The 16,123-nt window shown below is 40.0% G+C and overlaps 1 protein-coding gene across 2 annotated transcripts; it reads right to left on the bottom strand.

The window, feature by feature from the left end:
- Positions 1 to 302: 302 nt before the first annotated feature.
- On the bottom strand, positions 303 to 15,278 carry Msl3 (MSL complex subunit 3). 2 transcript variants are annotated; one of them, XM_013357471.4, is made up of 13 exons: positions 15,117 to 15,278; positions 13,642 to 13,724; positions 13,147 to 13,242; positions 12,816 to 12,916; positions 11,841 to 11,926; positions 11,168 to 11,290; positions 10,468 to 10,628; positions 9,530 to 9,688; positions 7,714 to 7,976; positions 5,756 to 5,865; positions 3,528 to 3,627; positions 3,060 to 3,144; positions 303 to 1,162 (listed from the first exon to the last, which is right to left on the bottom strand). In XM_013357471.4, exons 1-13 carry the CDS (start codon positions 15,216 to 15,218, stop codon positions 1,063 to 1,065), a joined length of 1,569 nt encoding a protein of 522 aa, XP_013212925.1. In that variant the 5' UTR covers positions 15,219 to 15,278; the 3' UTR covers positions 303 to 1,062. The 2 variants fall into 2 exon arrangements, with proteins under 2 accessions (XP_013212925.1, XP_040142690.1); XM_040286756.2 differs by lacking the exon at positions 15,117 to 15,278 and adding an exon at positions 13,881 to 14,696.
- Between the last annotated feature and the right edge of the window lie 845 nt (positions 15,279 to 16,123).

Below are 16,123 nucleotides of genomic sequence, written 5' to 3' on the forward strand. Positions count from 1 at the left end.
GGGAGAGACTAAAATGAAAATTAGAGGGATGACTACAGAGCCCATCTGCTGGAAATTTTGGAGTAGGATAAACTAGTGCCAGCCCATATGGATCCACAGTCCAGCAACAAGACAGCACAGAACCACTGTAACTTCTAGAAACCACCATCTAGTCATGCTGCCAAGTGAAGGAAAATCAAAGAAGGAAAGGGGGAAAGGCACAAAAGTAAAACAAAACAAAATCAAAAAGTTACAAGTTAAAGAAGTTTGCTCACTGTTGCCATGCAATAAAAAGGAAAAGACCAGAGCAAAAACTCTCTTGATTCTTTCAAACAAAACAGGCGACACTTTATTTAGATCACCAAAAATAACACTTTATAGAAATGGAACCATAACATTACACAACAAAGTATAGCTGTAAAGTCTCCAACAAGACAGGCAATGCTTTATTTAGATAACCAAAAATAATGTTTTCACATTATTTAGATATATTTAGATAACCAAAAATAATGTTTCACAGAGAGGGAACTGTTACAAGCAAATGTATAGCTGCAAGTTCTTTTGCCGTCAATATCAATTCCCTCTAAAGTACTTTTGAGACTATTTTGCACTTTCTAAGTACAAACTACAATTCGTTGAACAGAGTTGCTTAGCCTCCTCTTAAGAATGAAAATAGTTTGCAAAAATATTTTGTTTAATGCTAACAAATAACTAAACAATGTGGTTCTTGCTAACAACAAACTGCAACATCTACCAAAACAACTGTCTATGTACGCTTTCATGAACATTTCTTTATGAACACAACTGTTCTTTTCCTGCCATCACAGATGGCCTGTGCAGCAGCAAATGTGACATCACAGCATGTTCAGGCACCTAGAAAGTAATTTATAACAAACAACTCAAAGAACTACAGTATGTGGGCAACTCAAATAACAGAGCCTGCCTCTCACAGAGCCCTCCAGGGTGGGCCCAGTGTTTGTGCTCTCTGTAAAGAAAGCTGAGTACCTCATCAGTTCTTAACCTGGAACCCAGAATACAAAGCCAGACAGACAGAGCAACTGTTCTTATAGAACCATTAAAACTTTAATAAATTGCCCTGGGGTTCTTGGTGCTGTAGTGTGCCTCACAGGCAGCAACATAAGCAGATTCTGGGAAGAAGTCATCATGGTATTCTGCTAAAAACCTGGAAAAAGGAAAAAAAAATTATCTCAATGAGAATCAGTAAACACAATATTAACTTTCAATGCACTTTAATATTTCAACTTCTTTGATATTAGGAAAAAAAACTGTTACCATCTTCATTTCTACATAATGATTGCTTTCATCACATTTATCTGGCTTCTATGTGAATTACTATTTTTCTGAAGCCTTTTACCATCACTGGGTGTAAAAGTACCTAAATTAAAATCTAAACTCCACTAGGTGGCAGTCTGATTATACAAACACTTTACATAAGTGTTTGTATAATCAGACTGCCTTGGAGAATATTTTCCTATTTTTCAAACTATAAAAAAGAACAAATTATGAAATCAATGTCACTTAAGAAATTCACATTGTGTATATGAATGAAGTTATTTGAAAACTGATCTGAATAACTAATTTTGTATTTTGTGTCCTAAGTTGCCACGCCAAAAGGTATCACAGTTCCAATTGCAATATCAAAACCCATAAAAGACTGACCTAAAACTATCTGAAGATGGATGTTAAAATGTGGCCAGTCATTCAAGAATCTGCGACATATAGATAATATGTTGACTCAAACTTCAATTGATTTTCCATAAAGGGTTAAAGTACTCTTAAGTATGCAAAATACTCACTAGTAAGCTCCTACATGTTTAAATCTCTAAAAATATGCAACACCTTTTTTTAGTAAAAACGGAGTCAAAATTCATTTGACAGCCAGGTCTTTTTTCTTCTATGATTGCACACTTTTTGCAGTCATTACTGAAGTCCACTGATTTTAACTGATATCTTCAGATACATTTTTAAAACCTTCATCTATATTTATTTGTAAATCCTCCCAAGTTATTTTCTAAACTCCTATCTTTATTTATTTATTTATTTTTGGTACTGGGGATTGAACCCAGGGGCGATTAACCACATTCCAAGCTCTTTTATTATTTATTATGAGACACTGTCTCACTAATTTGCTTAGGACCTCTCTAAGTTGCTGAGGCTGGCCTCAAACTTGGAATCCTCCTGCCTCAGGCTTCCAAATTACTGCGATTATAGGCATGTGCCACTGTGCCCAGCGAAAGTCCTATGTTTTATTTTGTATGGTGAATACTTCAAACTAGAAGGCTTCCATACAATAAGCTGTAGCAGTCTCTTCATATTTTCTTGGCATTTGATTTCAGTGTTTTATGTCACATAGATTTATGGATTTGTTTGAGGGGGATGTTGGGAGGGAAGAAGGTATTTTTGAAACTTCTTTCCAATAAAATGTTTTAAAGTCTAATTCCTCTCAGGATACTTTATTCCTAATTCCTAAAGATAAGTATCTTTTTAAACCATGAGACTGATTTCTGTAGGTGGGGCACTCTTTACTCTAGCAAATCCTAAATTAGTGTGGGGCCTGCCTAGAAGGAGGTATCCTTAAAGAGAAGAAAGAAAGAAAGTCAGGTAGCAAGGTTGAGCAAGGTGAGACAGGGTGAAGGCTAGCCCCAAAGACCAAGGTAAGGACATCTGAATGGGAGAGGGGGACAATGAAGCTGGGTCACAGTCTGGGGGATGAAGATAGGAGGCAGATCCTCAGGTCAAACAGTCGTATTAGATAAGGCAATGATAGAATTTAGGAATACTGGCACAGACTAGGGATTATTTATCTCAACTTTAAATTAAATGCCAAAATCAAACCCATAGATGCTAATATAACAAAGAACAGTCCTGAATAAAAAATGTCAATTATTGTCAATCTCAATCACTTTGTGTATTACCATTTTGGTTAGAACTCACATCACTTAAGTAACACTGCTACTATTTAAACCATACACTGCTGCCTTCCACAAGTGCTGAAGAGAAGCTTAAATAAGTCCCATATACAGCAGTAGAGGTAAGTTTTGAGAGAGTAATAAAAATACCTCAGAAAGAGATCAAAGTGCTTCAGTAAAGCCTTCAGATTCTTCTCAGAAAAGGACATCTTTCCAAGGATTTCTGGAAGTTTTACTGCATTAAAAAAAAAGGGCCAAATATTTACAATTAGAAGAATTTATAAATGTGTAGGAAACACTCAGGGGTCATCTGGATCTCTCTTTTTCCTTTTAGGAACTGAAATTAACATGTATATTATCAAACAAAACCTCTTATTGAACAAAGTTAGAACAGTGGTACCAATACAAAAGTACAACTTTTGTGAAATTTAAGCTTTATTTAATACTTTTCCTTTGAAGAGGTCACCTTTGGATGATTTTTTAGAACCCCAAATGGAAAGTAAGTATCCACATTAGTCAGATATTTGCAACCCAAACCACAAAATGACATGAATTAATAAGTGTTAAAAACAAAGCTAAATGAAAAATGGAATAAGAGAGCAGAAACCAAGATCTTACCAAATAATCGCAACAAATGTTGTGCCCCATAAATATAAGAGGGTGGTGGTGGCTGGTCACCAGGTGGGTAATTGTCAGGCACAAGCTTCCAGGAGAGGACCTGGAAAAAGCATGAGTTTAAGGCTTTCACTATTCCTAATGGAGACACTTCTAATCACATATATCTTGTGATGGTTAATTGTATATAGAGGGAAAAATACAACTACATCAAAACAAACAGAGCTATACAAAAATAAACAAAATTGCAGGACATAATGACTTAAATTTAAAGAAACATTCTTAATTCTCAATAGTTATTACTAACTGTAACTGTTTTGGTCACTTGGTTCTTTTTTTTCTTTATTGGAAGTCTTACAATGTTAAAGAATGAAGCATTTAAAAACAAACTAAAAACATGTGTTGAGCAATATTTCCATTGTTTAAAAATTCCTTAATTTCTTGCAGTTGAGTTCACTATGGAATCTAATTTGAATCTCCAAACCCCTCGAATCAACCAGAAATACGCTTCCAACCTGGTAAATGGTTTCCTTGCCTTTACTGTGAATTTCAGAACTTACGGCTTTTGTTAAAGTAAGAGGTGTATTTCAAAACACTCTGATGAATTTCCTTGGAAATACATCAGCAAACCAGACATCCCGAGCCTATTCTACTGAGTTACCACTTTGGCTTTTGCAACATGTAAACTTTGGAGAAAAGTGAGCAATAGGACATTAGGAATCTAGTTAAAATACCATGGTGGAGGCACTTAAGGAGGTGGGAATTCACTAAGGTCTCTTTAGTTCATTTACCAGAAATCATCCTTCTTTTCTATGGCCTGTAGCTGTATCTGTGACCACTAGATGGCAGAATTGCACAGCTGACCACAGTGGGAATGATGGTCCTTGTCTAAATATTAGATGCCCTTTAAAAGAAATGCTGTTTTCCTTTAAATAATAAAATCTGCAGTGCCTCCTTGTCTGAAAAAAATGTGTTGGAGAATGCTTATAATAGTAATTCATTAATCTATCCTCAACAATTACCATAACATAAATAAGGGTACATCAGGGTCAGCCAGCTATAGCCCATGTTAAATCTAGTCCAAGGCTTATGTACCAAAAAAAAAAAAAAAAATCAAATGTATACTTCCAGCATCTATGAATGAATGAATTTGGGGGGCACAAGCTACACTCATTTGTTTATTTATCATCTCTTGCTTTCACACTGTAACAGCAGAGTTCATAGTGTCAAAGAAGAACATACTGTTCTCAACCCTGAAAATATTTACAGTCTAACTCTTTACAGAGGTAGTTTACTGGCCTCAGTTTCCAGCATCAGATGCACTTTGACTACTAAAGCCATGTTCCTCTGAGCAAACCTATCTACCCCAAAGAAATAAGGAAATCCCAACCTAAGGGAGAGTCAAGGGATATCCCAAGAACTAAGACTTCTTCTGAACCCTTGAAATGCTTACTAGCTACATCTCCTAAGTGACACTAAAAAAAAGGTTTCAAAAAGAAAATTTTTCATATATCAAATGATATGTGGTAGCAAGGGCTGTTTTCAGGAATTTAAGGTAATAGGTTCAATTATCTGTCACAATGTTGGCATACAACATGCTTTCAAATGGATGAATATTAGTATTACTGTTGATAATGTAGGAAATTCAGATGTAGGGGTCAGCAAATGACAATGTGCTGCTTACATCTGGCCAAACATTCTGCCAGCTTCTATATTGCCCATAAGCTAAAAATGAACTCCATATTTTTAAATGATTGAAAAGATACAAAAGGACAATACTTTGTAGCATATGAAAATCATATGCTATTCCATTTTCAGTGTTCATAAATAAAGTTTTACTGGAACAGAGAGCATCCATTCTATTTACATGTTGCCTGTGGCTATTTTTGGACCTGGCTAGTTTTAACAGACACCATGTGGTCCACAAAGCCTAGAAGATTTACTTTCTGGCCCGTACCACAAAAAGTATGCTGATGCCTATTCTACAGAATGAAAATATTAGTGTTTCAATAATTGTACTTATCTAACATAAAAGATGATATCTTTTAGGGTTGGAATCCTAACAATATTCTCTATTTTGAAACCAAAAGCACACTGTTAAGAATAATTCTGCAAACACTTTTGTTAATATTTACAGTAATAGCAGCAAAATGCTTCAGGACCCTAGGATTCAAACATCCACAAATGGTGAAAGAATCACTGGAGATAAACATCAAATACTAATTCTTTACCTCATTTATTTCATTAGTTCTTCTCCCTTCAAAGCCAGCAAACACAGCACTCCCTTCCTTACTAGGAGTTAGAGGAATGGGGGAAGATGATCTGCTATGAACTGGTGTCTCTTCAAAAGAAAAAGATAGTTGCTTATAAGTTACACAGGAATTGAATTAAAGAATATCATTAAGACTTATAAACAGCAGAACAAAAATCTAGTCAGTTCTCTAGAACAATAAGGCTTTTCTCTTATAAAAGATAGCAGTAGAAAATTATTTAGTTAAAAAAAGGAATAAAGAAATAATACATGCTAAAGTGTGGAAAAATCTTGAAAACATGCTAAGAGAAAGGAACCCATCACAAAGGGCCACATATCATATGATTCCATGTCCATGAAAGTTACAGGACAAGCAAATCCATAGAGAGAAAGTAGACTAGGGTTGCAAGGAGCTTGCAAAAGGAGGGAATGGGGAGTGAATGCTAATGGGTACAGGGTTTCTTTTGAGGGTGCTAAAAATGTTTTGGATTCAGATGGGTGCACAACTCTATGAAACTAAAAACCACTGAACTGTATACTTCAAATGGGTGAATTGTGGGGTATACAGGGTTTATCTCCATAAACTTGTTAAAAAATATGGTATCACTGAGCCATTTACTTTAAAATGGTTAATCTTACATGTGAATTTTGCCTCAATAAATAAATAATGCCCCCAGCGGCTCGGGAGGTTGAGGCAGGAGGATTGCAAGTGCAAAGCCAGCCTCAGCAATCAGCGAGGCACTAAGAACTCAGTGAAACCCTGTCTCTAAATAAAATACAAAAATAGGGTTGGGAATGTGGCTCAGTGGTTGAGTGTCCCTGAGTTCAATCTCCAGTACCCACCCCAAATAAATAAATAAATAATGCCAAGAAAAAGAAAAAGCTAGCCCTTCATGTTTTAGTATTTTTTTTAAATGGGTTTGTCTTTTACTTTTCCCAGCTAAACCTCCCCAATCTTCAATCAATACTTAATAATCACCTACATACATAGTATATGATTCTATTTATATAAAATGAAGTCATTTTCTATAGGAAAATCTATAGAGATAGATTAATAGTTGCCAAGGATATGGGGAGGGCCACATGAGAAGTGACTGCTAATGCATATGGGATATCTTTTATGTGGTAGTAAAAATGTTTGGAACTGATTTTGGTGATGATTTAATAAGTCTGAATATACTAAAAACCACTTAAAATGGGTAAATTGTATGGTATGTGGATTATATCTCAATAAACCCGACAAAGCATAGCATCTGATTTTTCTTAACATTATTCAAAAGGATTTTTTAAACATTTATTTTTTAGTTGTGAGTGGACACAATACCTTTGTTTTATTTTTACATGGTGCTGAGGATAGAACCCAGTGCCTCACGCATACTAGGCAAGCACTCTAGCTCTGAGCCACAACCCCAGCCCTCAAAAAGATTTTTTTAAATATCTTTTTAGTTTTCAATGGACTTCTATTTTATTTATTTACATGTGGTGCTGAGAATTGAACCCAGTGCCTCACACATGCTAGGCAAGTGCTCTATCACTGAGCCACAACTCTAGCTCTCAAAAGGATTTTTTTAAAGGTAGGTTTTTAAGATAAGAAAAAAATCAAAACAATCCACTAGAACTGCTCATTTTGAATATTATCATTAGGATTATACAAAACATGGAATTCCAACAATGCAATTTGTTCCCAAGAAGTGGTAGAGAATGCAGAGAAAAAGGAAAGCTTAGGACACAAAGTTGCACTATGCCACATGTACTTTGTCTTTTTATGGCTTGGTTTCCCCTTCTGGAAAGTAGGTGGCCTAATAGAATTCAGACCATAGTCTGGGAAACACATAAACTGTCCATACACACGGGAACTTAAGTGTGTGGCCTGGCCCAGACTGAGCACAAAAGAAGTGGCAGCTCTCCCCAGCCTGGAACTCCCAGGATGAAACTTACTCTTTTCCAGGTGCAGGAATAATTTGGGCATGCTGGAGGATGTGTCCTGCTGCCTTCGCTTGGGCTGAGGTGAAGCGCTACTCTCAGATAGCCTGTCACAGTTGGTGCTATGGCGTGTGGACCGCCTCAGAGACTGCAGTGCTTCTGGCTCAGCTTTGCGCCTCTTGGGGGTGGCTGGTTCACCAGTGGTAGGCTGACTCTCTGTGGACTGTGGTGTAGATGGATTCAACAAAGGTGGGCTTGGAGAGAGCTCTTCCTGGCTCCTAGGCAATAAAGAGAGAATGTCACACACAGCTACCATGTTACATGCCGTCACTCTGCAGAACCCCACAGTTTCTTAAAGGACCTCCTAAAGCCAGAACAGGAAGCCCACTCCCAAAACCAGAAGGACTCTATATCTATGCCTCCAAGTACGACAAAATACACACTTTCTCAAAGAGTTATTCAACTGATGAAGTCATTTGAATCCTCTCCATAACTTTTCAAGGCATGCTGACCTTATAAAGATTGTGATGCTCCTTTCATATTTTCTGAGACTGGTGGCTCTATTATGGGAACAATTTTGCCCTAATAAGGGACAGCTGGCAATATATGGAGACAGCTTTGGTTAACACAACTGAGAGAAGGTGAGCTACTGCTGTCTAGTGAGGGGAGACCAGGGATGCTGCTAAAGATCTTACACTGCACAGGACAGCCCCCACCTCAAAGATTCTGTTCAAAACATCAGTGGGGCTGAGACGGAGAAACCCTGGTCTAGGCAAGAATAATATGGTATCACCTCATCAAAATGTAACTAACAGCAGGATTTGAAAAAGTCATGAGCATTAGAGAGAGTACACCCTGGACACTAGAAATCTCCAGGTGTGGAATAAACATGGGAACATCAATACAGGTGCCCAGTGAGTCTCAAAGACCTCTCAGCTATGGTGAGACCGACATGGGGGGAAAGGAGAGAAGAGAAAAGCCACCAAAAGGGATGGTAGAGAGGCAGAGAGAATTGGGAAAGGCAGGAACCATGGAGATCAAGGGACAAAGAAAGGGTGGGAAAAAGTGGTTGATGCAAAATCCAGCCTGTGGCAAGTGGGAAATTATTAATGCCCTTGCAGGAAGTGATTAGTTGGGTACTAGTAGATTAAAGCAGGAGGTAAGGGGTTAAGAGAGATGGATAAATGAAAGTCTTGAGAGCAGGTCACCCTCTCAAGAAGGAAGGAGTGAGACAGAGTAGCCTAGCATTACACAGATTAAGAGAAGACTTTAAATTGGGGAGTACCCCCTCCAAAGAACAGAGAATGAAGCATGCTTGTTTATTGAGGGGAAAAAAAATGGTTACATAGCAGACCACAAAGGAAACTAACTTTTACTAAGGGCTGAAATTTGCTTATTTAATACCACCAGAGAGACAGATGTCCATTCCATTTACAGAGACAAACACGACAGGCTCAGAAGGAACATTCCCAAGTGACATACAGCAAGTGAGGGAGCTCAGGTCAAGCCTACCCTTTCCACCCTTCTTGGCCTGTGCTCTCTTCACTCTAGCCCCCACTGTCTTCTGAAAGGTGGGCCAGCTGCTCATAATCCCACCTAAATTCTCTACACTGGAATCTTCACTTGGGGAAAAATCTTCTGGAGCCATGAGAAAGTAAAGAACAACTTTAGCTTACCTAGGAAAAAAGAAATTACCAGTATGGGAACTTTTCAATTGTTCCCTTCCTCCAAACACACTGGCCCTCACAGCATCAGACTGGACTCTTCCAAAAAGGATTTTAATATGTTAATGCTGACATCTGAGGGTGAAAGTGCAAGTTATCTAACTTACCTATTAGTGTTTGTGGCACTTTCCTTAATTGGAAGAAAAAATTTAGACGAAGTCACCTTTTTATACTGAGCTTGTTCATATGGGTAGAGCAAAACCAGTGGGAGAGTATAATCAAAGGTTATTCTTAATCCATCCACCATCTCCTTACAAAGGTCCACACTGGGAGGAGAAAAAGAAAAGATAAGAGATGTGATAATGAAACAGATACAATCCAAATTTTCACAACAAAGTTGTACACTCTTAATATAGAAGAGGTTTAAACTTAAACATTATATATTACATCTATACCTATAAAGAAGGAAATGAATCTATGGATGTTAATAATTAATGTTAAAATAGGGACATAGATTCATACTATAAAGTACAGAAAGTATGTCAGCAACTTCAACATACCTATTTAACACAAATAAGTCCAATGTTACTTGTGGAGATCCAGAATCCTGTGCTACTAAGAGTTGTCAACTGGACAGAACCCACCAGACTCCTAACCCCTGCTTCAACTCTGACACTCTACCTCTCCGACTCTGCTCCAGTCATGTTGGGTGGGCAGGGTGGGATATGAGGATGGCTACTTTGACTAGAATAAAGACCTGTTTAGAAACAAGCTTTGATCAAACTCACATTGCCCATTCTGGTGTTTCTCAAGGAAAAAAAGTTGAGTTATTGCCTGCATGATACCACTTAAAATACCAGTCTTAGTGACAAGGTGGTGCACTCTTAATGTATCTAGGCCAGATGTGCAAAGAGAGTTCTAAAAGAATTCACAAAAGTAACAATATTTGGCTATGGTTATTCAAAGAGTTAGTATTAAATCATTAAATTATATATTAAATACATTCAAAATTACTGAACAGAGAAAGGAATTCCCTGGTCTAGATGGGAACAGCTTTTCTAACACACAATGAGAATCATGAGATGCCAAACATGCCAGTACTCACTTTTTTTCTGCTGGGACATAATGCACATTCATATTGGCGTGTACCATAGCATGATGGTGACGAGGCCTCTCATTGGCAGAAAAGGCTGCATTAATAGCAAAATGCTTCACATAGGATTCCAAAATAGTTATGATGTTGGTCTGGCATGGAAGTTTCACTAACTGTTAACAAAATTAAAAACATCTGATGTATGAATATGATAATAATAAACAATATATTCCAAGAAAGGGTGGTTGTACCTCTTTCACTTTTTAACTCAAAAATAAAGGAAAGTTGGGCTGGAGCTATAGCTTGGCTGGTAGAGTGCTTCCCTCACATGCAGAAGGCTATGGGTTCAATCCCCAGCACCACAATCAATGAATCAATCAATCAATCAAGTGCAGTCAATTCTGCTTAGATAAAACTTTTTAAATAAATATATACTGAAGTTCTGTGATCTTTTTTTTATCATGTCCTCATGTTGATTACACTGTTGCTTTTTGGAGTAGATGTAAGCAGTGATTCTCAATCTTAGTGTCAAATTAGAACAATTCTGGGAGCCTCTAAGAGTACACAACCTTTAAAACCTAACTCAGTATAAAACCAAAAATGTAAAAGTTCATTCCTCCAAGCTTCTCAATTGTTGGAGACTGTGATTGCAAAATACAGTTAAATGAAAGCACACTAATAACTCTGTATTTTACATATCCTCCCCACTTACCCGTTTCCTCCTGTTAATATAGTAACAATCATCTTCAAGCTGCTTCTTCAGAACTTCGGGGATGTCTATAGTTATTGTCCTTTCTTCCATTTCTTTTTTTGTTTGCAGCTCTAGTTCTTCTTTCTGAAACATCACAATTCCATTTTTAATTAATTAAAATAGGAGCAGAGTACGTACCAAAAATAGGATAGTAGATGAGAGATTGCTATAAAAAAGTACCAGTGTATCCTCAACATTCACATTTTGTCCCAGTTCTAAGTATGCTAAAGGCCACAAGTTAACTTGTTCTAGGATGTTAACTATGTTGCAAATGCTTATTTTGTTTCTTCTTCCTTTAAGTTTACCACTGGGGTTATGGTAACTTTGCAAGCAGGCAGAAGAGCCCAAACTCTGTTGTGCTCCATTAAAAAATTCATCATTACAAAATGCAGCTCACAATTTTATTGGGGAAAAAGAGATAATTTATAGAAACACTCCATAGGTATAAAGAGTCACTGAGAGGCTCACATAGTGACTGTAAATAAGGATCACTTTTCTTAAAATGTCAAGCAAATTTTATTATTTTGGTTTAAAATATCTTTAAAAAATCATTCATAAGTACAGAATTTTACTATGAAATTTTACCACTAAAATATATACTAAAGCCAAAGTTTTTTGACAAGAACTTTTTTACCACTTCAGTCTTTTCTTCACTATCACTTCCTTCACTTATTTCTTCATCCTTTTCTTCACCACTGTCATCAGAGGAACTGCTTATGGCTAAGTGAAAAAAAAACATCAGACAAACTTTTATTATACATTTTTCCTACTGTTAAGCTTACAAATCTATAGGTATAGTGTGCATCCTACCAAGAATGATGATTTGCAGTCCTGCATATATTTTAAATACTGAACACAAATACTGTGTCTTTCTGAAGAGAAATTTATTTTGATAAATATAACATCAACTTCAACAGGTGCAAAAATCACACAAGCTAATGACTTGAAAGTGCTTTGTCAGCTAGGATTCAATGGTTCTTTGTTGGATTCATAAATGCTGGAGGTACTGAGAAGAGAATGAACCATGGGAATGGAGCTGTGTGGGGTTCACTGGTCAAAAAGGCAGTGGTCAAGAGTATGACTCTGATAAGTCTCAGTGGTTTGCTGACTTATCACGTTGATGCCACTTTCATTGTCAACAAAAAAAAGAGGTACATATCATAGAGACGCTCCTCAACTTATGATGGGGTTATGTCCATCAAAAGTTGAAAACGTCCTAAATTACAAATGCATTGAATACACCAAAACTACCAAATATCACAGCAGACTACTTTAAATGCGCTCTGAATAGTTACCTTAGCTTAAATTGGGCAAACTAATTTAACACAAAGCTTATTTTAATAAATGCATTAAGTATATCATGTAATTTTTAAAACATGGTTCTGAAATTGAAAAGCAGAATATTTACATGGGTGTGCTTTCATACCATCATAAAATCAAAAAATTCTAAGTTGGAGAAACCTAAAAATAATGAGTTTCCAAAATTTTCCTGTCTATAATTTCAGTGAATCTTCCCCTCAGTTAGTCCTGAAGTATAAAAAAGACTAGGTAAAAGTTCTTTTTACCAAAAAAAAAAAAAAAAAAAAAAAAATGGAATCAAGTCACTCACAATTTTCACCATTTTCATCTTTTTCTTCAACAGGGAGACTTTTTAAGACAGAATCAACACCAGGCAACCTACAGCGCTTCTTCTTTCTTCCTGTGCTTCTCCTGAAAAAAAAAAAAAGTGAACATAATTGAAATAAATTTTAACATTGATTATTCTTAAATATCTCAAAAACTGAACTTTAGAATATAAATGGTGATCATTTCAGAAACATTTATAATTAAAATATGTAAAATTACTTAATAAACATTTTTATTACTTTTAAACCATAAAATTCAAAACTTAAGGAAATATGCATTAAAAAACATTTATGTCACGATTTTTGTATTCTTACAGGCGAGCTACAGCTTTTCTTGCCAATTTACGCTGTAATCTACGATTTTCATCTGTATCACGAAGCACATGATCTTCGGCTGCCCATCTATCCCAGCTAATTGAACAACAGAAAAAAAAGAGGTTAGAAAATTCAGTATTTTATTTTGATATAAAAGAAACACTAACCCCCCCCCCCATAAAGGAACAGAAGTGCCCCAGAATTATTGACATTTTAGAAAACTATATAGAAACTTGAAAATCAGAAAAGAATGCAAATTAACTGAAAAAAGTAACATTCAAATCCAGAAATAACTGGGGTTTCCAGAATCACTCAGAGAGAATTAAAATGTATTGAACTTAAAAGTAATCATTCCTCAGAACAGGCAAGCTTTGAGAACAAAGCAGAAACAGGAAATGAAACTTTTCTACAAGTGTTTCTAAAACTTAAAGAAGTTTGCGATGTTCTTATGCTATATAAACAATCGATATTCAGTCTGGTTTAACAAGCACTCACCTTCTGTTCCAACCATTAAAATGAATCAGATATTCTGGGATCTTTCTGCCTTTTTCGTCTTTCCCAACAATAACATCGACAATCTGAAACCAGGAAATATTGCCCACGAACGGCAAAACACACAGAGAATTATCAGTTAGATCAGGAAAACTAGATCATAGTCCCGTTTTAAGAGAAAAGAAAGCATTCTCTCCTTTTTTAGACCGAGAGCTGGGTTGAAACATTTTTCCTTTCAATACCATTTTTTTTCCAGAGTGGATGCCTCAAAATAGGAAACATCCGTCCAAGCACTCTGTGATTGGTCTCCGAGTTTGAGACAGGGTGAAGTTTCTGAAGCCATTGGCCGGCTGATTTGTCACTAATGAGAGTCCAGACCACAGAAGAGAATTGCAGCCCTGAGACCTCTGGGAGTTGTAGTCTCCCCGGCTCTGCTGCATCCAATTCCCTGATGGACTTCGACACCCCTCCCAGTTACATCCCAGGAAGGAACACCTGGGGCATCAAGGGGGCGTGTCCCCCTTTGAGACTCTTGGGCGGGGTGGGAGGAGGCTTAGTAAAGGGACTTAGAAACCCCAAACAGATAAAGACCTTGAAATGTCCTCACTGAGGGCACCGCCTAAGCCTTGTAAAAGTCGCACCCCAGGCTGCACCTCAGGCTGCACCCGGGCCTCCCCTGTCTCTGCACCAAAGGTTTCGTTTTCGTGGCTCAAAGGATCTGGGACAGCCCTAGCCCCCAAAGCGCCAAAATACACTTTCGTTAGGGATACAGGACTTCAGTGCCTACTCCAGCCCACCGCCCAGACCAGAGAAACTAAAAGATGTGGCCAGCACCCCAAAGATTTAGGGGGATGGGTTCAAGACTCAATTCTGCCCGTACATGTTGACACCCACGCAAATCCCTCAGGGATTGAGAATGTCAATGCTGTAGGGGCCTGAGGGTCCAAGACACTGGGATCAATCATGCCCTCAGAATGGGGTCACGGCCTATGGGAGGGATAGACCCTAAACCCGACTAGAGGTCCCAGGGCAACGAGGTTAAGAGTTGGCAGCCAGCGCTTTGGACCTAAGGAATAAGACCTGGGTCAGGCGGCTAGGGTGGCCCCAAGGAGCCCAGGCGGTGCTGGACCGCAAAGGATGAGAAGAAACTTATCGCAAGAGCAGAGACTAGGCGACAGCACATCTATACATGCGGCCCAAGTGGGCACCGTAGGCTCAAACTGCCACCCGGGCCTCGCGACCGTGCGAGCGGGGTACAGCGCTGCAGGAAGCGGAAGCGGAAGCATCTTGGGCCCCCCGCCCGGACTACAGCGCGCGGCACCCCACGAGCGCCCCCTGCTGCCCACGCCTCTCCGCGCAGGCCGGGGAGACCCGCCGCTCCCCCGGCTCCGCGCCGCTGACCGCCCCCGCCCCTGCCCCTGCCTCCCATCGCCAGGGTCCCCGACCCGCTCCTCCTCCCTGGCCCTCCGCGGCGGCACCTTGGCATCGTACAGCACTCGCGCCTTGGTGGGGTCAGGCTCGAAGCACAGCACTTTCTCCCCAGAGTGGAATTTAAATTTCATGCCCTCGCTTGCGCTCATTTGCTCATCGTGGCGGAGGGCGAGGCTCCGGGGCGGGCGGAGCGCGCGCGGTGGGGAAGGGCGGGCGGGGAGGCGGCGCTCCGCGGCCGGGGGGGGCCGGGAATGGCGGAGGCTGCGGCCGCCCCGCCCTCGGCCCCTCCTCCGGCCACCCCGCGCCACTGCGGGGACCTGGGAGACGCCGGGCACGCGCGTTTCCCCCCGGGCGCGCCCCCGCCTGTCCCCGCTGGGGCTCCCCGAGGGGTGCAGGCGGCGAGCGCGACCCCCTGGCCGAGATCTTCCGGCAGAACGGCCCCTCTCGACCCCATGAGAAAGGGTCCCTGCGGCCTCCAGGCTGCGCCCACGTGCACGCGGGGTCGTCACCCCGGACGCGAGCTGTCCTGCCGGGGCGTGGGGGGCGCTTAGGGAGAGAGCCGGTCTGGGGTGGGCACCAGGCTGCGGGGAGGCTGGATGGCGTCTGCCCCCAGGAGCTGCCCAGCCGCGCGCGCGCGCGTCAGCCCCCTTGGCAGAGCTGCGCGCTGATGAGTGTGGCCACGCGAGAAGGACGCTGTGCTGGAGTTGGCTGGAGACAGGCTGTGGCCTTGGGCGAGGGGAGGAGGACATTCCGGGCAGTGAATAGAACACTTGGTCATCCTTCCGAAAGGACAAGCAGGTGGCAGGCACGGAGCCCCCAAGTGACGGAGCGAGCAGTGGACGGCGAGGCAGATGGGTCCTTAAAGGGTCGTTAACATCTTATGTGTCAGCTTCCAGCACTCCGGAATTGCTCCCTCAAGGTCTTCCTTCAGTAGATGAAAAACTCCCTTTAGACTGGAAGCACTATTGAGACCGCTGTTAACGCGGTACCTGCACAGATGAAGTGCTAAGTAAATATAAGATGAAGAAAAGACCTCCAGAGAAAGGAAGGATGA

The sequence above is a fragment of the Ictidomys tridecemlineatus genome, chromosome X, assembly GCF_052094955.1.
Source record: "Ictidomys tridecemlineatus isolate mIctTri1 chromosome X, mIctTri1.hap1, whole genome shotgun sequence".
Lineage (NCBI taxonomy): Eukaryota > Metazoa > Chordata > Mammalia > Rodentia > Sciuridae > Ictidomys > Ictidomys tridecemlineatus.